Below are 23,476 nucleotides of genomic sequence, written 5' to 3'. Positions count from 1 at the left end.
AAAGGGAATGCTGTCATTTAAAAGGAAACATATCTAAAAGAGGCAATGCAGGTGTGCACAGGTGGGTAGCAGATGGTGGCATGTAGCCCACTGAGGTCACCCCAATATTACTACACACTTCAAATACGAGCTGGCTGCCTCTATTACTCAACTGCACCCACTGATTTTGCTCTTATTTACTAACCTTGTTCAGAGATGCATTACCATTCATTTCACGTAGAAGGTAAATAAACATTGCGGCTGATTCTGACGCAGACATGTGTGTGTCTATTGGCAGTCGCCCGCCTGTGCCTTTATGCAAGTGCTGGCGCACATCTATGCATCCAAACGTGCAATGGCTGAGACGCCAACCGTCAGCGTCCGCAGACACAGAAATACCAACATGACATCATACCACGGGGGGGTGAGGGTGTTGCGGGGCCACAAGCGACTGGAACAGCAGCGATGCCCCCCGTTTGGACGCTCCGGGCGGCACTGCATCTGCGATTCTGGCTGCAGGGTGCCGTTCCAGCCAGATACAGGGACCGTGGATGGTTGCCGGTGTCGCCCACAGAGCGCTGCGCTCGGTGCGGCGGCATGGGTGGCCCATAGCTAGTTACGGCCCTGCCTATCGGATTGGTGCATCTTTAGACGTCACCAGCGAAAATTGCACCAGCCCTGTGTGGCAGGTGCAATTTCTCCGTCCGAGCATTGCCTCCTTTGTGAGCGGCGGAGCGTCTGTGTACGCAAGTTCTTTCCGCGACTTGGCCGTGGCACTCCCAGAACACGGACCAACTCCGTGCATGGACTAAGCCACCTCCATCACAGAATAAATAGATCTTTTAGTGGGAATCAGTATGTATTACCGCTGCCCGCGTCTGGCGGTTTAAAGTAATGCTAACCCCCCCCCAACCCTCCCTTAGGGGTGCCTAACCCTAACCCCCCGCTAAGTGCCTAACCCTAATCCCCCCCGTCCCCGCAGCCTAAACCTGTCTCCCGGGGGGGGGGTGCCTAACCCCTCATTTCCCTAGCCTAATCCTAACCCTCCCGGGGGGTGCCTGACCCTAAGTCCCCCGGGAGCCCTGAAACCTAACCCTCCCCCCTGTGGCAGTCCGCTCCCGGTTTATCTTCGTTCGGTATGCCAGGTGTCGGGCTCCTGGCGTAGGTCTAATGACAGGAGTCAGGATTGCGACACCTGTCGTTAGTACCCTGCCGGGATTTGACTGTCGGGAAGCCGGCAGTCGGCATTTCGACCGTCGGCTTCCTGACTGCATCCCCTTTTGATGGGCAGTAGTGATCAATACTGGAGAAATCTTTAAAATATATTGTCCCTGGAAAAGAGTGCAGTGCACAGATCACCAGGGGATCAGACGTGTACTCAGAGGTGCCCCTTGTTGTTTATTAGAGAGTGAGCTCTGGTGTATGAAGGTGCAGAGAGAGATCCCCAGGCCCAGGAAGCAGTGTTCTCTCACACTCAGAGCCAGCAGCCACGCCCCCTCATCTGATTGGTGGGGGCGTGTCCCCCGGGGGCTATACAGCTCCGTATCTCATACAGTCAGGGTCACAGTCAGTGTATAATAGCAGCGCAGGACACCGCCCAGTATGTGGGTGATAGCTGCCAGCAAGGTGCTGCTCGGAGCGGTGCGGGGCTACAGTAACATGGCGGCGGCCGGCAGAGGGCTGATTTTCAGGCAGGTGAGTGCCGGAGCCCAGGAGATCTCTGCAGCTATCCTTAACCCCTGCACTAGGTGGGATTATCCGAAGCAGGAAAAAAACTACTACTCCCAGCATGAGCAGCAAAGTGCCCCATGGAGGACTGCTGTGTCTCTGTGGAGCTGGCTAGGAGGAGGTACAGTAGAGCCCCAGGCTTTATGTTTTCTAAGGGGGGGATGTAACAAACCTTCTAAAGAGGACAAGTTGGAGACGTTTCCCATAGCAACTACTCAGCTTCTAATTGTCATTTTCTAAAATACACAACATAAATGATTGCTAGAAGCTGATTGGTTGCTATGGGCAACTTCTCCGCTTGTCCTCTTTAGAAGGTTTGATACACCTCCCCCAAAGTCACAGTTCCTGCTAGATGTATTGCAGCTTGTGTCAGATATTACTGTAACTCCTGGGATATGAGTAATCCTGAGTAGAATGAGGTAATCGCTGCAAGAGCAGCTCTGTACGGTCACTGTACTGTCGGTGTACGGTCGGTGTACTGTCGGTGTACTGTCGGTGTACTGTCGGTGTACTGTCGGTGTACGGTCGGTGTACGGTCGGTGTACTGTCGGTGTACGGTCACTGTACTGTCGGTGTACGGTCACTGTACTGTCGGTGTACGGTCGCTGTACTGTCACTGTACTGTCAGAGTGTACTGTCAGTGTGTACGGTCACTGTACTGTCAGTGTGTACGGTCACTGTACTGTCAGTGTGTACGGTCACTGTACTGTCAGTGTATGGTTATTGTACGGTCACTGTACTTTCAGGGAGGAATTCAATAATTTCGGCCCTTTTACACGCCCGACAAGAGCTATTCAATTGTTGCTCCTGTCGGGCGCGATCAGCTGGCAGCGCACCATTTCAGCTCGCAGCCCCAGGGGGGTGCGAGCTGAAATGGTCAAAAAGTGATCTGTTTGGGCGCCCAAAAAGCACTTTTCGCGATCGTGGCCAGCACTTTGGTCGGGGGTAGCCATTTTACGCTGCTAAACCTGACCACTTTGGGTGCGATCAGCACGAAAAACAGCAACAATTTAATAGTGCCCTGCAATCTCCTGTCACTTTAGATGGGAGATCGGGCGCGCTATAGCAATTGAATACCGCCTTCAGTGTATGGTTATTGTACTGTTAGTGTACGGTCACTGTACTGTTAGTGTATGGTAAACATACTGTCAGCGTACGATCACTGTATTGATGGTGTATTGTCACTGTATTGTCAGTGTGTGGTCACTATCTGTATGGCCACAGCCAGGAGTGTATTGTTACACTAGACTTGAGGATGATTGCTTTGTATCTTCCACCCCACCCACCAGCTGTGTGTGTGTGTGTATATGTGTATATATATATATATATATATATATATAACAATAGCTTCTGTTCGGCACTCAAAATATATATTTCTCAGAGGGTGCTAAAGCAGTATTGAAATATTATTTTTTTATTTGTTTGTTCCCAATGTTTAGTGCATAACATCACAGTGTGGGGTTCCTTAATTCACTGGATACCGTCAATCAACTCCAGAAGAATGAGCTTGATTACTTCATGGGCATCTGTAATTATACCCACTCACCAAAAATATTTCACCCAGAAAATTAGGCCAAATATTGATAAACGCCAATAAAACTTCTTCCAGTGAGAAATATTTTTAATATAACAATAATTGTTCTTACATAAAATGATGTCAAGCTTAATGTCACTTTGTAGATTTTTGAAATTTGTGTTTCTGGTTTTTTTTGGGACTTGACACTTTTTAAAACGTAGCCTTTAGCTTCGGCATAAAATCCTACGCGTTTCGTCCCCTTGAGGACTTCATCAGGGGTAATCAAATAGGATCACAATCCGTTCACATGTGGTCACACTGGATCTTGTAAAAATGCCTCACAGATCAATGGAGAATAGATCCTTTATACAGGCCTTAGCCGATAAGATCACAACTGATTCATATGCAAAGTAAAAGTCTCTGAAAATAAAGAAGGACCTCCAATTCAGTGTAGATTAGGTCCTTTGTGCAAGCTTTAGCATATAACTGGTCCAGTTCACTAGTACACAATGTGGAAATTACACAGTTCAGCTGCTGCACTTTTTACCTCCAAATGCCTCTTATACCCCTTTCAGACATACAGCCCGGGAAATTTCCTGCTCAGACCCGGGAATTTCTCCTGTGAAAAATCCCAGGTATTTGGTCTAGACCAGTGTTGGCTAACCTTGACACTCCAGCTGTTATGGAACTACATAACCCAGCATGCACTGCTACAGTTTTGCTATTAGGGCATGCTAAAACTGTGGCAGGGCATGCTGGGATATATAGTTCCACAACAGCTGGAGTGTCAAGGTTAGCCAACACTGGTCTAGACCCCCCTTTCACACTACACTGTCTACACGGGAAATTCCCTGGTAGACCCCTTTCAGACAAGAGCAGGGTTTTTCAGAGTTTTATTAAAGTGGATGGTAAGGTGCAGAGGGACAGGTGGGGAAAGTGACAGAGGGACAGGTGGGGAAAGTGACAGGGACAGGTGGGGAAAGTGACAGGGACACTGTTCCTGTAGTTTCCCAGCGCAGCTCTGTGCAGCAGTGAGAATACGGGGAGGCTGTAATCTCTCCCTCCGCTTCTGCCTGGTGACAGCCGGAAAGTTCCCCCGCTGGGGCTGAGGACAGGAGAGCCGCTGATCTCAGTGCTGCCGGCGGTTAGTATGGGAAGAGGGGGTGCGGGCGCTGTTACCGGCGGCGCTGCTACCGCCGGTAATTACAGGGACAGGGGGGCCGCTGCTCTCAGTGCTGCTGTGTCTGCAAACAGGGAGCATCCTGCATCCTGCACCCACTGGGACAGGTAGGTACCACAGCTCTATGATCCTGGGGGTAATTACTAGTATTATTTATAGCTGCATCTGGTTCATGCAGTTACTAGTATGCACTCAGCTCTATACACTCTATATATAGCGCTGCAGCGGTCAGGTTAGCGAGTATTCCGGGGTCCCACAGCACGTTCCCTGCAGCTGGGGGATACATCCAGGGGGGCAGCCCTATATAAGCCAGGAGCTGGTCCCTGCACATGGAGTATGGGAAGGGGGGGTGCGGGCGCTGTTACCGCCGCTGGTGCCGCCTCCCCGGTGGCTCAGTCAGAGCCAGGGCCAATCAGAAGCTGCCTGGTGCAGCCCGGGAGTAAAATCCCCGGGTTGCACCATTCACACTAGAGCAGGGTAGACTTCCCGGGACTTAAGTCCCGGGAAATACCCTGGTCAATTGCAGGGTTGACTACCCGGGAACATCCCGGGTAGGTACCTTTCACACAGACATGAGACCCGGGAATTTTGGCTGAGGCAGGCCAAAATCCCGGGAATCTCAGTATGTCTGAAAGGGGTATTATTTGCATCCGATGTGAATAGGACACATAAGTAGCTTGTGCTGATTAAAGTGACATGCGACATGCCTATATTCTGTGTGTGACTGCGGCTGTATCTGCATGCAAAATGCTACAGTACGTTACAGTGTCAGTGCCAGCGGGTGTAACACTGTAACGTAGCATTACGCATGCAGATACCCCCGCAGTCACACACAGAATACAGGCATGTCACATATCATTCTAATCAGCAGGAGCTACTTGTTTGTCCTATTCACATCGGAATAAGAGACATTTGGAGGTAAAAAGTTGCATGAAAAGACGCTCAACGCTACAGAGTCACGCCACAGCATGGCGCAAATCAAAGGGCTGTTTAACATGCAAGGAAGTAAGGTGTGTGTGTGTGTGTGTGTGTGTGTGTGTGTGTGTGTGTGGACACATCTGTACATTGAATGCGTGTACTCTATAGATGCTCTATTACAGTTGTTAGTGTGTGTGTCTTCTTTTGTCATATCGAGGAACGGTGAAAGATTAATTGTGTGTGTGTTGGTTTTTCCATGTCCTAGGATAGGAACTGATTTATAAATTAAGTTGAGTAAATCCTCAAGTTGTGTTTAATAAAACCTTATTTGTATCCCCCCCCTGCAGTTGTTTGAGCCTGTCAGTTGTACGTACACCTATCTTCTTGCCGATGAGGCCACTAAGGAGGCTGTTCTGATCGACCCTGTCCTGGAAACTGCTAATCGAGATGCTAAACTTATCCAGGATCTTGGCCTGAAAATGGTCTACGCAGGTACGGCTCGCACTGGGACGTAGCCAGTATTATTCTGGAATAATAATATAAGGTGTTGGTAGCGCCGTACAGGGAAAATGACAATGATTTAAACAATCAGTACATTAGAATAACATTGAAACTGACATGACGAGGAGAAAAACAAAAAAACTAATCAAAAAGTGAGATAATTATACAAGTATATGATTGAAATTCGCCCTCGGTGACTGGAGAGAAAGGATCAGAGCCGCTGACTGAGTGGTAACGCACAGGAGACAAGGATAGTGCGGGGTGAGAACCGAGAGGATGGAGGGCCCTGCCTGTCAATTTGGTCACATGGAGACTGCACACATCTGCTGGTCTGATGATCAGTGATGCGCCAGCCCCAGATGCCGCGAAATTGTGCATTACTCCCGACTAAACATTCGTCTTAAGTAATCCTATATTTGTAATTTATGCAGCCTAGAGATGTGACCTCATACACCATATGGCGTGAAACGCCTGACGTGGCTCAGACACTCGTGCTCGAGTACGTTTTCACACATTTTGCATCTTCATTTGCTAATAGTGCACTAAAGGGCCTGATTCAGCAAGGATCGCAATTGCAAAGCTGCACGCAGGCTACAGATATATGATGTATGCACGCAGGCTATAGATATATGCACGCAGGCTATAGATATATGATGTATGCACACAGGCTATAGATATATGATGTATGAATGCAGGCTATAGATATATATGATGTATGCAAGCAGGCTATGGATATATATGATGTATGCACGCAGGCTATAGATATATATGATGTATGCACGCAGGCTATAGATATATATGATATATGCACGCAGGCTATAGATATATGATGTATGAACGCAGGCTATAGATATATATGATGTATGCACGCAGGCTATAGATATATATGATATATGCACGCAGGCAGCTTTGCAATTCCATCCTTGCTATTATATAAAAGCAGCAGGAGGTGTATGACAGGTGTATGAGATGTGTGACACCCCCTGCTGCATTTGCGATCCCAGCACTGCGACGGAGGTCGCAGGCTGGGATCACCATTGCGACTATCGACGGTCATGGTGATGGACGGCGCGGGGCCGAGCTTACTCAGGCTGGCCGGATTGCGATGCCAGGACACTGCGTCGGTCGACGTAGTCCCCGGCCTTGCCACTCCCAGGAAAACGGGGCAGACATGCCCCCATTTCCGGGAACGCCGGCCGCCCCTGCACCGCCCCTTAAATGCCTATGCCTGTCAGTCAGGCAGAGGCACAGAAGGGGCTGCGTGCGACTACGCAGGACCCATTCTGCACACTCGCAGATTGCAATTAATCGTGAATCTGCGATCAGCAGTGCAACTGCGTGCCCTGCTGAATCAGCCCCTATGTAGTGTACTTAGGATTGCTATTTTTGTCGCAAAGGAATTGTTACAAGTGGCCCATTAAGATACATATTTGAAGAAGTGGAGGGGCTAAGTCACAAATTCTGTGGTGCACCAAACAGCTCTGATATAAAGAAAGGTGCATGTGGGCACATCTGTAGGTAGTTATCCTGTAATTTCCTCTTTCTACCTCTACATGGTCATTATTGGCACAGAACAAAGAGGGGAAAACAGAATATGGGGTCTATTTACTAAGCAGTGTTAGGAGACAGAGTGAAAAGCGATAAGGTACCAGCCAATCAGCTCCCAACTGCCATCTCACAGGCTGTGTTTGAAAAATGACAGTTGGGAGCTGATTGGCTGGTACCTCATCACTTTTCACTCTGTCTCCTAACACTGCTTAGTAAATAGACCCCTAATTGTCATATAGTATTTGCATTATGACTTCCTGCTTGGACGATCCGTGACAATGCCTATGGCGGCTGGACTCCAGGTGTAACTACGGCCATGTTCTTGCAGGGAGCTATCAAATACACCTGCAACTGCGCGGTCTCCAATATGTTGCAGAACAGTTTGCCTGTCTTCTCACCTTTGTCACACACAGCCACAACACGCCCTGTGCTACCGGATAGCCCTGTAAACATGGGAGCAGAGTATACGCTGATAGGATATGAACAATTATACAGCAATTACATGGGGCAGAAACTTAAGTGCCCAGAGGACAGACAGCCGCTACCAACTCCTCACATACAGTAGGGACCAGCATCCCCATCACCGCTGTTAGCATGGAAGCTACGTGACTAGGCGCTGCACTGCAGAAGCAGTTATAGCCCAGTAAAAGCAGTTTATATACCCGTGTATCTAGTTATAGGTATATGCGATGATCACTTTTAGGTGTAGACCATCTGGCTCCCCTCCCGTTCCCCATGGTAAAACTATAAAATAATCAGACTTTGCCCTGGCTTTCATGTAGCCACAATACTATCATGGCATTTACAACAGCTAGATAAGGATTTGAGAGTGATGGTGATGCCAGGACTTAGCATGCAGACTGTCGGATTACAGACACTTTCTAGGGGTTTTGTTTTTGTTTTGTTATTTAACTTGTGGATTAGAAATAAAGAGGAAAGTCAGAGCTCAAGGTCTCCCCATATAAATATCGCTCTCAGTACAACATACCAGCAGCTCCTGCTTATCCAACGCCTGTAAGTTCAATGACATTTGGAAGATTCTCAACACCAATCTGCCCTAAGGTGTGGGCACTATGACATATTCTATGGGAATACCGATAATGAGTAGGTTTTGGTTTAATGTTACCCCCCTGTATTAGCAAAATTGGGGTTTCAATAACACTTGTAGACATTATGAGAGGAACCCAGAAATTGATTACAGCTGGGCGGCATTATCAGATAGCCGTGGTAAGGGGGGGGGGGGGGGGTGAGTTTGAGTGTGAGCTCAAACTCGGGGACGGGCTGACACAGTGATGAGAACTCACATGAGTGAGATCCCCCCCCCCACTCCCCTGGCATGTCACTCATTGGTTGGTGGGCCCTTGGTAGCGGTTTGGGAAGAGCTTGCCTCCAGTGCAGGGTGGTGGGGCCACCGCCAAGATCCTTCATTGAGGATGGATAAATGGACCCTTGTGTAAGCTACATTCCTTGGTCAAAGTGTCTATGACATGGATATGGCTGGCTGTGGAGGGCCCAAGCTTGCACATATGGGTGGGGCTGGTAAATGTAACTGTAGCTCAGTAATGGCGTGGATACCCTACTAGGATTTGTGAGATGTGGCCTACCTGGAGAAACATTGAAATATAACAAGCTGGCACCAGGCTGTAGGTATGAGGCCGCCCCCTGTGGCTCTGTAGCTAGTATAGTCCTACAACAGCTGGAGAGCTAGAGGTTTCCTATATCTGTTCTAGGTAATGCTCTGTAGTATGGCTTATCATCATCCTGTCACCTCATCCCTTGTTCCCCAATTCCTCCTATGTATCTCCAGCCAACACTCACTGCCACGCTGATCATGTAACCGGGACGGGGGTCCTGAAGAAGTTGCTGCCCGGGAGCAAGAGCGTCATCTCCAAGGACAGTGGCGCATTCGCTGACATCCACATTAAGGAAGGAGATCTCATCAAATTTGGGAAATTTGTAAGTTATATAACAGTGTCATTGGTCAGATCCTTCTTTTCCTGCCATCGTCCACTTAGTACTGGACCCGCTACCAATGCTCTGCCTACGTAAGCGCTGCGTCCAACCTGTGCTCCACAAACGCTGGTTGTTTTGGTCCCATTTTCTCCTTCTCTGTGCGCCCCAGAACTCAAACGAAACTTGAGCAATTTGCAAAAGATACTACAAGAAGTACGAAATCGGAGCTTAGGGTTATTATTTTATTTTTGCTTCTTAATTTCCTAATGGCGCCCTGCTTGGTTTATTTCTGGTTAGCTGGACATGTAGAGTTAGAAGTAAATTGGGCATCCATTGCTAATAAGAAACTTTGCACTTATGACGAAACGCGCCAGGTTCTACATGTTTTATTATAAGCGTTAACTTTGCTACAAGTCCTCATCATCAGTGTGTAGTTCGTCCGGCTCTATACTAGGTGCAAAATAATACACCTCCTTAACAGGGGTATATTCCCTTTATGTCCAGGACTAAATGAGATGAATTTACATAATCTTGCCCTTCTCCAGCTTTGCCTATGTGAGAACGCCCCATCGTATCTCCGCTCCGCCTCTCTGTTCTGTTAATTTGTAGATGCGATCACATTTGGTTTGTTCGTTGGTTTTTAAGTGAATCAATCTATTGATCAGGTCATTTTGAATTTGCTGAAGATTTATTCACCTATCAGTGAGCGAAACGCATCACACAATGGACACATCTAAAACTGATTGCGTACGAAGCTTTAAACTAGGCAAAAGCTGATTTTTGTTGGCTCATTATCGTCAAGATAACCGTCTTGGTCAGTTAAGATCTAATTTTATCATAGGAAACGGGGAAATCCTGCTCATGACCCGTAAAGTGATGCACTCACTGATAGAAACATTAGTGTTTTCATCTAGAATGACCATTAAGGTTATGGTGCTGTGGCTACATGGAACAGACAAGCACTCAATGATAACTAAGTGACAGCAATTGCTATAAAATAGTAGGAAAGTTACTGAAGCTTTTCTTACTGTAATAAGCGGTAATGTGCGTAGCCGGAAATTGCGCTGGCACTTAACGGAGAATTAATTTGCTGCTATAGAAGATCTATACTTACATACCAGAGTTTCCAGCTTTTTGGCTCTCATCGGTATTAAGCAGAGGACACGATAAACGATACAATGTTCTGACGTGGATCGGAGCAATATATCGTACACATCGTATAGTGTGTGCACCCAATTGTACGATCACGACGGTCGGTCAGCGGGTTGTCGCTGTGCTGCACGGCAGATGGGACTATGCAATGAATGACGCAGTGCTGTCACATGCAGCTTGTAACGATACATCGCACCGTCGTTCATCGGATCGTGCAGTGTGTATGCCGCGCGCAATGTAACGTTACATTACATCATTCCATCGTCTGGGTCACACGCCATACCCTGTGTGTGTGTGTACCCTGCTTATGATACAGAACAAAGGCTTCTATAGCTTAGGACTTGTACCAGCCCGAATAGAATAAATATTAATGATCTGGACTCCAAGAAACCATAAAACATTTACAGTAAATGTAGTGTTGCAACAGACGATTTTGTAAAAGAACACCCAGAAGGTATTTATATATCTCTGCCATAAAATGGCATTGCATTGCATAAAAAGGGGGAAAAAAAAGTGAATTTAGGGCCGTTTGTGGGCGGCCCTACTGACATCACCAGTGATGTAGGTAGTGAGCTTCCGGCTCTATTAGAGTCGGAAGCTCACTGGGGCTTGCGGCAGACGAGACCCTACCACAAGGGTCTCGCCGCATGCCTGATGGTCGTGACCTTAGCGACCATCACTTGGCCGCTCGCAAAAGCTGTGAGTGGTCACCCACAGCTTAGCGAGCGGCCAGGAGGCCGGGTTTTAAAAAAAAAAAAAAGCGGCCGCCCTGATTCAGAGCGAGCACTCGCTTTTTACGAGCGGCTCTGAATCGGGCCCTTAGTGTTTTATATTATGTATATGGTGCCATTATTATTATTATTATTATTATTATTATTAATAATATTATCCTTTATTTATATAGCGCCTCAAGTGTTCCGCAGCGCCTTACATAGTACATAAAACTAATAAGTGAACAAAAAAAAAACCAAGTAATTTACAGTACAGTGAAGGACATTATATACATTGCTGCAATAGTGATTAAAACTCTCACAATAAGCAGCAGGGAGTTGGCAGAGATGTGTTAAGTGCCCTTATGAGGTGGAAGGAGTAGAAGAAAGTGTAAGGAGAAGCACATGAGGGAAGAGGTCCCTGCTGGTGAGAGCTTACATTCTAAAGGGGAGGGGCAGACAGACAGGCTTGACCACAGAAGGGGAAGATAGGGAGGAGAGAGTATTATGTGGGTTAGGCTGAAAGCTGGAAGGCCTTGATGAAGTAGTGGGTCTTGAGAGCCCGTTTGAAGATATGCAGTGAGGTGGAGAGTCTGATAGAGAGAGGGAGAGAGTTCCAAAGGTAGGGAGCAGCATGGGCAAAATCTTGGAGGCTGGAGTGGAAGGAAGTAGTCAGTTGGCAAGAGAGGCGGCGTGTATTTGTTGAGTGAAGTGGACGGGCGGGAGTGTGAAGGGAAAGAAGGTCAGGAATATATGTGGGGGAGGATTTAGTGAGTGCTTTGTAGGTGAGTGTAAGGACCTTGAATTGGCATCTGAAGGGGAAAGGGAGCCAGTGTAGGGCTTGAAGGAGAGGAGAAGCAGATGTAGAATGTCTGGAGAGGAAGATGAGCCGAGCAGCAGCATTGAGGACCGATTGTAGCGGAGAGACGTGGGAGATTGGGAGGCCAGCTAGGAGAAGGTTACAGTAGTCCAATCTGGAGATGACCAGTGAGTGGATGAGGGTTTTAGTGGCATCCTGGGTGAGGAAGGGTCTAATCCTGGAAATATTTTTTAGGTGGAAGCGGCAGGACTGCGAGAGGTGCTGAATGTGTGGTTTAAAGGAGAGGGAGGAGTCTAGAATAACTCCAAGACAGCACATTTTAGGGATAGAGGAGATAGTTGTGCCATCAATAGATAAAGAATTTTGTGGGAAGTGAGGTAATGGAAGAGGGTGGGAAGATGATTAGCTCAATCTTAGTTTAAGAAATCGCTGGGGCATCCATGAAGAGACAGCAGAGAGACAGTTGGAGATACGGGTAAGAAGCAAGGGAGAGAGGTCAGGGGTGGAAAGGTAAATTTGAGTATCATCAGCATAGAGATGGTATTGGAGGTAAAAAGAGTTAATGAGTTCACCTAGAGAGGATGTACAGTATATAGGGAGAAAAGAAGAGGTCCAAGAACAGAACCTTGGGGAGCTCCTACTGTTAGTGGAAGTGGGGGGGGGGGGGGGGGAGGAGTCATGAGAGGAGTCATAGAAGGAATGATCAGAGAGGTAGGAGGACAGCCAGGAGAGGGCAATGCCACAGAAACCAAGAGAGTGAAGTATTTGCAGGAGGATAGGGTGGTCTGCAGTGTCAAATGCAGCAGAGAGGTTAAGGAGAATGAGCAGAGAGTAGTGGCCCTTGGATTTGGCAGTAAGGAGGTCATTGTTGACTTTCGTGAGGGCAGTTTCAGTGGAGTGGAGAGAACGGACGCCAGATTGAAAAGAGTCAAGGGGGGAGTGGAAAGAAAGGTGGTAAGGCGGTTGTAAACAATACGCCCAAGGAGTTTGGAAGCAAAAGGGAGGAGAGAGATGGGTCGGTAGTTGGAGAGTATGTTAGGATTCAGGGTAGGTTTTTTAAGAATTGGGGAGACAAGGGCATGTTTGAATGCAGAAGGGACAGTGCTAGATGATAGGGAGAGATTGAGGAGGTGGGCAAGATGGGAACAGGCAGAGGGAGACAGGTAACAGAGGAGACAGGAAGGGATAGGATCAAGGGGGGAGGTGGAAGGAGCGGAGGACCGGATTAGGGCCATGACTTCCTCTCCAGAAACGGGAGAAGGATGTCAGAGTTGGTAAGACAGAAGAGGAGGGGTGCTCAGGGAAGGAGGGGCAGGAGTGCTGAGGGTCTGATGGGATATGATGTCCTCACATATGGAGTAAATTTTAGATGTAAAGTAGGTGGCAGTCAAGGGCAGAGAGCAAGGAGGGGAGGTGAGGAGGGGAAGGGCAGAGAAGGGAGTTGAAAGTGGCAAAGAGACGCCGGGGGTTTGAGGACTGGGAGGAGATGAGGTTCTTGAAATATGATTGTTTGGAGAGGGACAGGGCAGCACTGTAGGATGAGAGAATAAATTTGAAATGGAGGAAGTCAGCCATAGAGTGCGATTTCCTCCACTGACGCTCGGCAATTCTTGAACACTTCTGCAGGTATTTGGTGCTTTTGGAATGCCAGGGTTGTGGTGTGGATCTGCGAGGTTGAGTAGTTATTGCCGGAGCAACAGAGTCAAGAGCAGAAGTAAGGGAGGAATTGTACAGGGAAGCGGCTTGTTCAGGACAGGAGAGAGAAAGGATAGGGGAGAGAAGAGTCTAGCAGGGAGGAAAAAGCAACAGTGTCAATAGCCTCAATGTTACGCTTAGTTATGGTAGCCTTAGGAGGTAAAGGAGGGTAAGGAGAGAGGGATAAGTTAAAAGAGAGAAGGTGATGGCCAGAGAGGGTTAATGGGGAATTGGAGTAATCAGAAATATCACAACGGTGAGTAAAGACCAGGTCAAGTGAGTGCCCACTCACATGGGAGGGTTATGAGGTCCATTGGGCGAGACCAAAGGAAGAAGTGAGGGTAAGGAGTTTAGCTGCAGAGGATTCTGTGGGAATGTCAATAGGAATATTAAAATCACCTAGGATAATGGAGGGAAGATCTGAGGAGAGAAAGTGAGGGAGCCAGGAAGCGAAGTTGTCAAGGAACTGGGAGGGAGAGCCAGGGGGACGGTAATGACAGCTACTCTGAGGTTTACTGGTTGGAAGAGGCGAATAGCATGAACCTCAAATGTGGGGAATGTAAGGGATGGTTCAGAGGATATAAGCTGGTAGGAGTAATTGGCGGATAGAAGGACCCCAACACCACCCCCATTGCGACCCCCAGGCCGGGGGGTGTGGGAGAAGGTGAGGCCCCCAGTGGATAGAGCAGCAGGAGAAGTGGTGTCAGAGGGTGAGATCCAGGTTTCAGTAATGGCTAGGAGATTCAGGAGATGGAGATGAATAGGTCGTGGGTGGGGACCAGTTTATTACAGACTGACCTGGCATTCCAGAGGGCACAGGATAGAGAGATAGCGTTTGTGGGGGAGATGTGAATAAGATTATCCTGGTTGCTGTAACGTAGAGGTAAGATTAATTTGGGGGACCGATATGAATAGAGGTTAGTGATGGTGCGGGCACCTGAGCTAGAAAGGGAACCTGTAGGAGGTGGGCAGGGAGAGAGATGTGGATGGCAGTGGGGTGAAGTGACAGGGAGACGAGAGTAGGAGGAGGGATTAGTGGTGGGGGTAGTAGGACAGAGGGGGGGTAGAACAGGAAGAAAGTGGAGTAATGGGAAAGGAGGGAAGAGTAGGCAGACAGAGGAGGGGGGAGAAGGTGGAAGAGATAAGGGGGAAAGGATAAAGGTGGAAGTAGGGGGCAGAACAGAGGATTAGGTAGAGACTGAGTGAAGGAGAGAGTTGAAGATAACCTAGTCATGGTGTTTATAAGTAAACTAGAGGGTTGAAATTGGAAATATAAATTAAATATGAACGCAAGAGATTTGTAGAAATACAAGTGAAAGAACACTGATGGTAAATATGTATGCAGATTACCAAGTTTGTTATTGAGTGGATTAAAAGTGGGGATCAAATGTGTGCAGAATTTGAATAATAATGTAGACTGTAAGCAGATAAAGGATGTGAGGCTGGGCAAGAGAGCTAAGATAAAAGACATTGGGGGAGATGTATGAAGCCCAGAAGCGGTATCAGCGCACGTTATGTGCGCTGATACCGCTTCTCCCTGATGTATGATCGGGGGTCTGGGCGGTAAATGACAGGGGCGCTATGCTATACCGCATGACCGTTTGGCCGGCTGTAGCTATCGACAGCTACAGCCTGCGCTAGCCTATACCCACAGCAGGGACAAGCGCTGTCCCCTGCTGCCGGCTCCAGGCTGCACGCGGGGGATCTCGCGATATTTGCGAGATCCCGCGCCTGCTCATGTGGAGCCGGCTGGGACAGAGACACAGCGCATCAGCACTAGGCTGATGCGCTGCTGTCTCTAGCGGGTAGCGCGGAGGGGGGAGTTATCGCTCCCCCTCTCCGGCCGATGAGATTTTCTTACATCTCATCGGTAGTGCTTCCTGCTGCTCCTCGGGAAAGAGGCGAAGCAGGAAGCGTTATAGCGGCACTTAACGTGCCGCTTTCATACATCTACCCCCAGTGTTTCCAAGTGGAAAGAGGCAAACTGACATGGGCACAAGTACTGTATGCACTGAGATGTATGTAAACCTCAGAAGGCCAGCATTATTAGTAGCAGTAGAAGTGTTGATTTCCTGACGTGACTGCGCAGGGAGTCCAGGTGTAACAGTCCTGAATATGTAGACAGCAGAGGTTTGTTGATTTGATGGAATTTATCCTCCTTCTGTTTATCTTTGGTTTAACGCAGGTCTAACGCTACAGTTTTGCACTTAAAAAAGCATGTACTTTAAAAACTGCACCCTCCAGCCAAGGCTTCCAGCATATATAATGATACTTATACAGAGATGTAGGCAAGTGTGGGCACTAATTAGTGAAAAACCCCATTGGCCATTCCAAGAGAAAGCTAGTAATAAATGGCTTAAGTAAACAGTCAGCACATACCAAACATTTAGGGCTAGAAAATGAATCATCCTTCACTCCAGTCAATAGACTGGAGAGAACCTTCTAACAAAATAACTACCTTTACAAATAAGGCTTAAGGACAATAGCATATGGCTTCAGCAAATAATTGCCTATTAGAATAATTAATAAGCCAGGGACAGGAGGTAGGATACTCTGCAGTCAGATTCAGTAAATAATTACCTATTCGAATAATTAAATGTCTGTAGCGCTGTACAAGGAGAAATACAATAGACTAAACAAACGACACTATTTAAAACGGTTCAAACTTACAGGGCAAAACTCAAACCGTGAGATAATGATACAACAAAACAAGACGCAGCACTTGGTGATCCAGGGCGCCGGGAAGGACGGAAATGATGAGTCGCTGACTGTGAGGGGTAGTGCGCTGGGCACAAGGATGGTGCAGGCTGGGAACCAAGAAGGTGGAGGGTAAATTGGGGATTATATACTTTTTTCTAGGGGTGAGCGGGTTCGGTTTTACTCGGATTTACTCGGATCTTTAAACGGCATTTTTACTGGCTATCGCCTATCATGTGTTTTGGATAGCCAATATAATAAATCCAAATTTGCGGTAAAGTGGCGATAAGAACCCGAGTAAAACCGAACCCCGCTCACCCCTACTTTTTCCCTTCATTTTTTCCATTTGCCTCTACGGGGTAGATTTACTAATTAGTGTTCTGTCTAAGCCAACGATCGTCAGGGGCTCTGACTAACCATTTTAAAACCACATTAGAATTAAATGCTACACGAGCCGGATTTATCATTTTGTTTCTAATGCCATTTTAAATCATCAAGTCAAAGCTGTCTATGATCAGCCGCTTGACAACCCGCAACTACCCCTTAGGGCAGGGGGTCTTCAACCTTGGCCCTCCAGCTGCTGTGGAACTACACATCCCAGCATGCACTGCCATAGTTTAGCATGCTGTTATATCAAAAAGGTGACAGTGCATGCTGGGATGTGTAGTTCCACAGCAGCTGGAGGGCCAAGGTTGAAGACCCCTGTCTTAGGGGCTCATGTAACAGGGTGCGAGCTGCAGCCGCTGCGAGAAATCATGCGAGTGTTCCTGTATTTTTAAAGTGGCCATAATTTAAAGGCAAACCCAAGCTGGTTTTGCCTTTTAAAATGATTGCTGCTTTAATAAATACGGGAACATGAATTCCCGCAGTGCCGCCAGCTCGCACCCTGTTACATAAGCCCCTTAGTCTATATACAGCACATATTTTACCCTCCATACATACAATTGAAGGAATGGGTGTCTGGATAGAGAGTTCATGGGTATACAATCGGGAAGCCAGCTGCCTTAATACTGGCAGCCGGGCTTCCCGACTGTCATATCCCGGTGAGGGTGAAATTTTGGGGGGGCGTCTAGATGTAGACGCCTGACATTTCCCTGACACTGGGAGACCGGCCCCCGGCATCCCGATCGAAGAGATGCCGGGCGCCGCCAGCGGACAGCCGCGGGGGGAAGAGGGTTAGGTTTAGGGCACCCGGGGGGGATTTAGGATTAGGGCAGCCCCCCCGGGAGGGTTAGGGTTAGGCTAGGGAGAGGGAGGGTTAGGGTTAGGCACCCCGGGGGGGGAACTTAGGTTTAGGCAGCGGGGAAGGGGGGGGGGGGTTAGGCACTTAGAGGGGGAATTAGGGTTAGGCACTTGGGGGGGGTTAGGGTTAGGGCACCCCTAAGGAGGGTTAGGGGGGTTAGGTTAGTCAATACTTACCTATCGACGATCGGGATTTTCAGCGCCTGTCGGGCTTCCGCTGCCGGGAACTCTGCTGTGGTCGGCCAGGCGCTGCTGGGAATCGAATTCCCGATTTGCAGTTCATGAATACACTAAATAAGGGAGCATGGGACAGCTGTAATTAATTAGCTTGTGCAGACGTTATGTGGGCATTAGCCAAGTCAAATAACTAGCCCTTCAAGAGTCATTCATTCAGGCTGCTCAGTGACCCGTTTTAGACTTGTGCCGCTGGAGGGAACGGCAGAGACGGCATCCACTGAAACTGGCACAAAGTTTGGAAAAATGGGGACTATTTTAATTGTATCAGTCCCCACTAATCAGTAAGTAGTAGGGGGAGTGAAGATCCCATATCAGCCCCTCTGTGTGTGCAGAGCTGTGTAATCTGCAGACTCTGCTGCTCTTCCCCTCTGTCACATGGAAATGCCCGCCTGCCTGCCTGCCTGCCGACGCCAGGTAAGGGATTAAAGGTTGTGGAAGTTCCTTCTTACTGTGAAAACTAAGTGGAGGGAGCAATGTCACAGCTACGTGGTTCTACATACAGCAGCTCTACCAGGGGCATAAAGCTCCTCTACTTACAGACGTAATAACTGATTCATGCTCTGTGTGTTCTCTACAGTCCCTGGAGGCTCGGGCCACTCCCGGTCACACAGATGGCTGCCTCACCTATGTGCTGAATGACAAAAGCATGGCCTTCACGGGTGATGCGCTACTTATCCGAGGCTGTGGACGCACAGACTTCCAGCAAGGTGTGTCCTGCACGGCCGCTCTCCATCGTCTCTCTATTTGGGGTCTCGTCCTATTTCTACTAGCAAAAAAAAGGCTGTTCTGTTCTTATTTCCTTCACCGCAACGTTTATCATGTATTGATGTGTATTGCAGGCTGTCCCAATACATTGTATCAGTCCGTACACAGTAAGATCTTCACCCTTCCCGAAAGCTGCTTCCTGTACCCAGCTCATGACTACACTGGTGAGTCCTGCAATCTGGGGAATCTGTGCTGGCACTGACTGATAACAGTAAATAGGGTTAGAGGCACTTATGCCCTGGCCGACTGATAATAGGGCTAGGAGACCTAATCCCCTCCCTAGTGATAATAGGATTAGAGAGAATTAAGCCCCTCCCCTAGTGATAATAGGGTTAGGGAGACATAAGCCCCTCCCCTAGTGATAGGGTTAGGGAGACATAAGCCCCTCCCCTAGTGATAATAGGGTTAGGGAGACATAAGCCCCTCCCTAGTGATAATAGGGTTTGGGAGACTTAAGCCCCTCCCTAGTGATAATTGGGTTAGGGAGACATAAGCCCCTCCCTGGTGATAATTGGGTTAGGGAGACATAAGACCCTCCCCTAGTGATAATAGGGTTAGGGAGACATAAGACCCTCCCCTAGTGATAATAGGGTTAGGGAGACATAAGACCCTCCCCTAGTGATAATAGGGTTAGGGAGACATAAGCCCCTCCCTAGTGATAATGGGGTTAGACATAAGCCCCTCACTAGTGATAATAGTGAAAGGGAGACATAAGCCCCTCCCCTAGTGATAATAGGGTTAGGGAGACCTAAGCCCCTCCCCTAGTGACCGTATGCATTCAGGCTACAGTATCTAGCACGTGATCACTGGTTACCGGAAAGCTCCCCCACAGGATTCTGTCATGTCCTGCTCTGAGCGGTGTCTCCGCGGCCATCAGTGTAAGTGACGTGGCAGCTTCTGCAGTAAACATTATTATTTATGGGATGTAGTCCAGTATTAGACAGTCAAAACTTAGACAATCAAAATGTCGAGAGTGTCGTCATAAGGCCGACAGTTAAAATGGTTATTTGAAAATAGAGAGAACCCCACTCCGGTTTTTCCCCTTTATTTTCCAATACCAGCCCAGGCCCAGAGGTCCGGAGTCTTGTTATTGGGGAAGGGGGGCACAATTTTTTTTTTTTTCTCAACCTGAATTATTTGGCTGTTACTACGCTGCAACTTCTAAACCACCGGCTCACGGAAGCGTTTAAGATATTGGCTTATAGTGTCGGCTGAGCCGACGGCCATCAGGAGCAGCTGTGTCATTTTATTATGACTATTGACATTTTGTCTACTTTGCGGTCGTTGACCTTATGATTTGTGTATATTTTAACTGTTGACATTTTGACCTGTCTGTATATTGTCTTAATTAAGTTCATGTTGACATTTTGACTGGCTACATATTGATTGTAGACATATAGTCCATGTCGACAGTATGGTGTCTAAATTAATACACCGCACCCTTTTATTTATATTGTGCTGATGTAACTGTGGGGTGCTTGGGGTAAGTGGGGACCCTGGATTATCCCATATACAGTACAGCTGGCGTCAGAGACGCAAATTCCTAGAGCTGCAGCCTTGGACAACGTGCCTACTTCTGATCACGTCTGCAATTTATACTGTCCTGGCCTCACTGTACCATCCGCCTTCCGTCTTCTTACAGGTCAGACTGTGACGACTGTAGAGGAGGAGAAGCGCCTGAACCCGCGACTGACCAAGAGTGAGGGCGAGTTTGTGAAGATCATGAATAATTTGAACTTGAAGAGACCTGCACAGATAGGTAAGAGCACGTGCCCTCTGCAGCAAAGCTGGGTGCTCTTTCCCACTGTGCACAATTTACTAATATGGGAAACCCAGTGATGTAGTCATTTTATCAAAGGCATACTGGCATACATCTCTTCACTCATCTCAAAATATCTCCCGACCTCTCCGCTCAGCACAAGATCTGCATCTGTCATCCCCATGCATTACTTGCTCCCATTCACGGTTACAGGACATTCTTCGCACTGCACTCACTCTATAGAATGCCTTACCACGCACAATAAGACTTTCCTCTAGTCTCCAATCCTTCAAGCGATCCCTGAAAACTCACCTCTTCAGGCAAGCTCATCAAATTCCAGAACCTCCCACATAACCGTCAAAGCTTCCATATCTAATTACATCCCCTATTTACAGTCCACACACAATCTCACACATCGTCTTCCTCTCACATCCTTATGACATTTGGTCGACATTCCTGTGTGACTGGATCATGCAGCCAACCAAGAAACTGTGCCTTCTGGCTGGACCAAAATGCAATATATATAGCACCTATGCTTGTGTACCAATGCCTATTTCCCTATAGATTGTAAGCTTGCGAGCAGGGCCCTCTTACCTCTATATCTGTCTGTTATTACCCTGTTTTGTTCTATTAATGTTTACAATTGTAAAGCGCAACGGAATATGCTGCGCTATATAAGAAACTGTTAATAAATAAAGTGAAGCCTGGGCTTTACCCATTCTCCCTGTACAATATACACAGTGACCACTAGATGTCGCTATAGTCCATAGTTTGAAGGCTGTTTCTCTCCAATGTAAAAACAACTTCTGCAGACTATGGAATGTATCAGGCATTATAAAAGTTCCATTGTTTTAACATTTACACAAACGGGAGACTGTGTTATTGAGAGCCCTACCTGTAGCTAACAATCTAAAGGGTTTATATCTCAAGTCGTGAAAAAGTAGAGAAGTAATTCAGTGGAGAAATTGCCCATAGCAACCTATCGGCTTCTACCTATCATTTTATAGACTGTACTTGATAAATGCTACCTCGAAGCTGATTGGTTGCTACGGGCAACTTTGCCACTGGTCCACTTCTCTACTCTTTTCACTGCTTTATACATCTCCCCCATATATTTTATAATATTCCTACAATCACATATTGTATTGTATGGGGTATGGTATGACTAGTCGACATTCAGGAGGTCGACACTATAATGCCGACATGTTCATTAGGTCGACGACCAATGTGTTGACATAGAATTAGGTCGACATGGTTAAAATGACAACACATTCAACCAAAAAAACATAAGTCAACATTCTGGTGTCGACATGTTAAATCACGACATTTTATCCATGTTGACCTAATTGTATGACGACATATTGGCTAATGATCATGTCGACCTTTTGACTATGGACTAGCTGACCTCTGTGTGTACACGGCCGATCGCACCACTGACCTGAGAAGGAGCATTGTGTAGTAATAATGACCTGAAGAGACTGAGCTGTCTGTGTAGTCACATGTTGTAATGTTCTCTGCGTAGCCGACACCTTGTGACGTGGACATAAGTCGGCATACTGAGTCAGTGGTTACATTAAGTGTTCTGTCTCTCATTGTCTGTTCTCTTCCCCAGATATCGCCGTCCCAGCCAACTTAAAGTGCGGCATTCAGGATGAATGATTACATCATCACCTCCACGCTGACCTCATACACCAGCCGGTGACGGCGGTTACTGCGCCCGTCTGCCCGGTGATCACAATCAGATGTTGGAATTTATTTTTATCTTGTTCTATTTTTGTATTTGTCCGAAGATCTTGAGTTCTATGCTGTATTTTATATGGCTGCCTTAGTAGCTGCACTGAAATTCAGGGGTTTGGGGGGTGACGGGCGGGGAACGGAGGTTTTTTTTTTTATATATACAACTCAACCAAATACTTCATCATTAATTGCTGGTTTCATAAAACGATAAAGGACGCGCATCTATGTATATATGTAAATGATTATTTTTATGACACCAGTGAACTCTCCAGTTACAGCATTAGATACGAGCGCCGTCATACTCTGGGGGAAAGGATCAGCCTAATAAACATTTTGTTGCTTTTCATGTATTCTGTCTTGTCATGTTGATTTAATGATATGGCATAAGCATGGTCATTGTATAATAAAGTCAAATACTGTGAGTATATTTTAAGGGAGAAAGACACATTCTGACCATGGCACTCTGTGTGGAGTTTGTATGTCCTCTCTAATGTTATTGCTTATCAGCAAGATTTCCGGTTTCCACTCACAGTCCAAAAATATATACTGGTAGGTTAATTAGCTTCTGGTGGTAGATCGTTTAGGTTGAAAGCTTTATTGGGGCAGGCGCTGATGTGATTGTGCATTTTAAATAACCACTTAATACTTGTATACCTGCTCTGACAGCCTGAATGCTATTTTAAATTTATTATTTTTAAATAAAAAATGTTGTGGGTTTTCCAGGAGCAATCGGTCTGTTTCAGGACTCTCTCCCCAGTCCATAAACCTTCCCTAATGCGGCCTATACATCTGCTATGACACGGAGGATCGGGGAAATTCGAAATTCACATCCTCCCCGGTGCCTAACCTTAACCTCCCCCCCTAGTGCCTAAACCTAACCTCCCTCTCCCCGTACCCTAATCCTAACACTCCCTCCCCTAGCCTCGCCCCCCTAGTGCCCGGTATTTCGGCTGTCAGCATCCTGCAGGCCGGGATGCTGACTATATTACCTTTGTAGTTGGTGAGCATTAAATTTAGGGGCAAGTCCTTGAAGTCTCTAGCTGTCCCTGGAAGATCAGGACTGCTGCAGTTATGCGTCCAGTGAGAAGATGACAACTCTGTGCCAGGCTTCAGAACGGATAGTGGGCAAACCATTCAGAGAATACTGCTGACCATGGTATAAGTCAGTCTAATGCCTAGATCCTTCTTTTCACATGGGGATAGTGTAATGGGGGCTCAGATCCAGGTTTCCCACCTATTGCTCTGTCCTGTGGATTACTTTACCAGGGAACAATTATCCCGCTGTCTGCAGGATTATTAGTCTTTCCTGAAAGACCTGAATGAGCTCTAAATGGGGCAA

At 47.3% G+C, this 23,476-nt stretch overlaps 1 protein-coding gene across 1 annotated transcript; it reads left to right on the top strand.

Moving 5' to 3' along the window:
• The first annotated feature begins 1,534 nt into the window (after window positions 1-1,534).
• Window positions 1,535-22,722, top strand: ETHE1 (ETHE1 persulfide dioxygenase). Its single transcript, XM_088449739.1, has 7 exons — window positions 1,535-1,674; window positions 5,669-5,813; window positions 9,178-9,326; window positions 18,454-18,583; window positions 18,716-18,805; window positions 20,284-20,400; window positions 22,013-22,722. The coding sequence occupies exons 1-7, from the start codon at window positions 1,582-1,584 to the stop codon at window positions 22,057-22,059; spliced, it is 771 nt and encodes a 256-aa protein (XP_088305865.1). The 5' UTR covers window positions 1,535-1,581; the 3' UTR covers window positions 22,060-22,722.
• The last annotated feature ends 754 nt before the right edge of the window (window positions 22,723-23,476 follow it).

The sequence above is a fragment of the Taudactylus pleione genome, unplaced genomic scaffold (assembly GCF_031769625.1).
Source record: "Taudactylus pleione unplaced genomic scaffold, aTauple2 ptg000494l, whole genome shotgun sequence".
Taxonomy (NCBI): Eukaryota; Metazoa; Chordata; class Amphibia; order Anura; family Myobatrachidae; genus Taudactylus; species Taudactylus pleione.
This window is presented reverse-complemented; position numbering and strand designations above follow the sequence as displayed.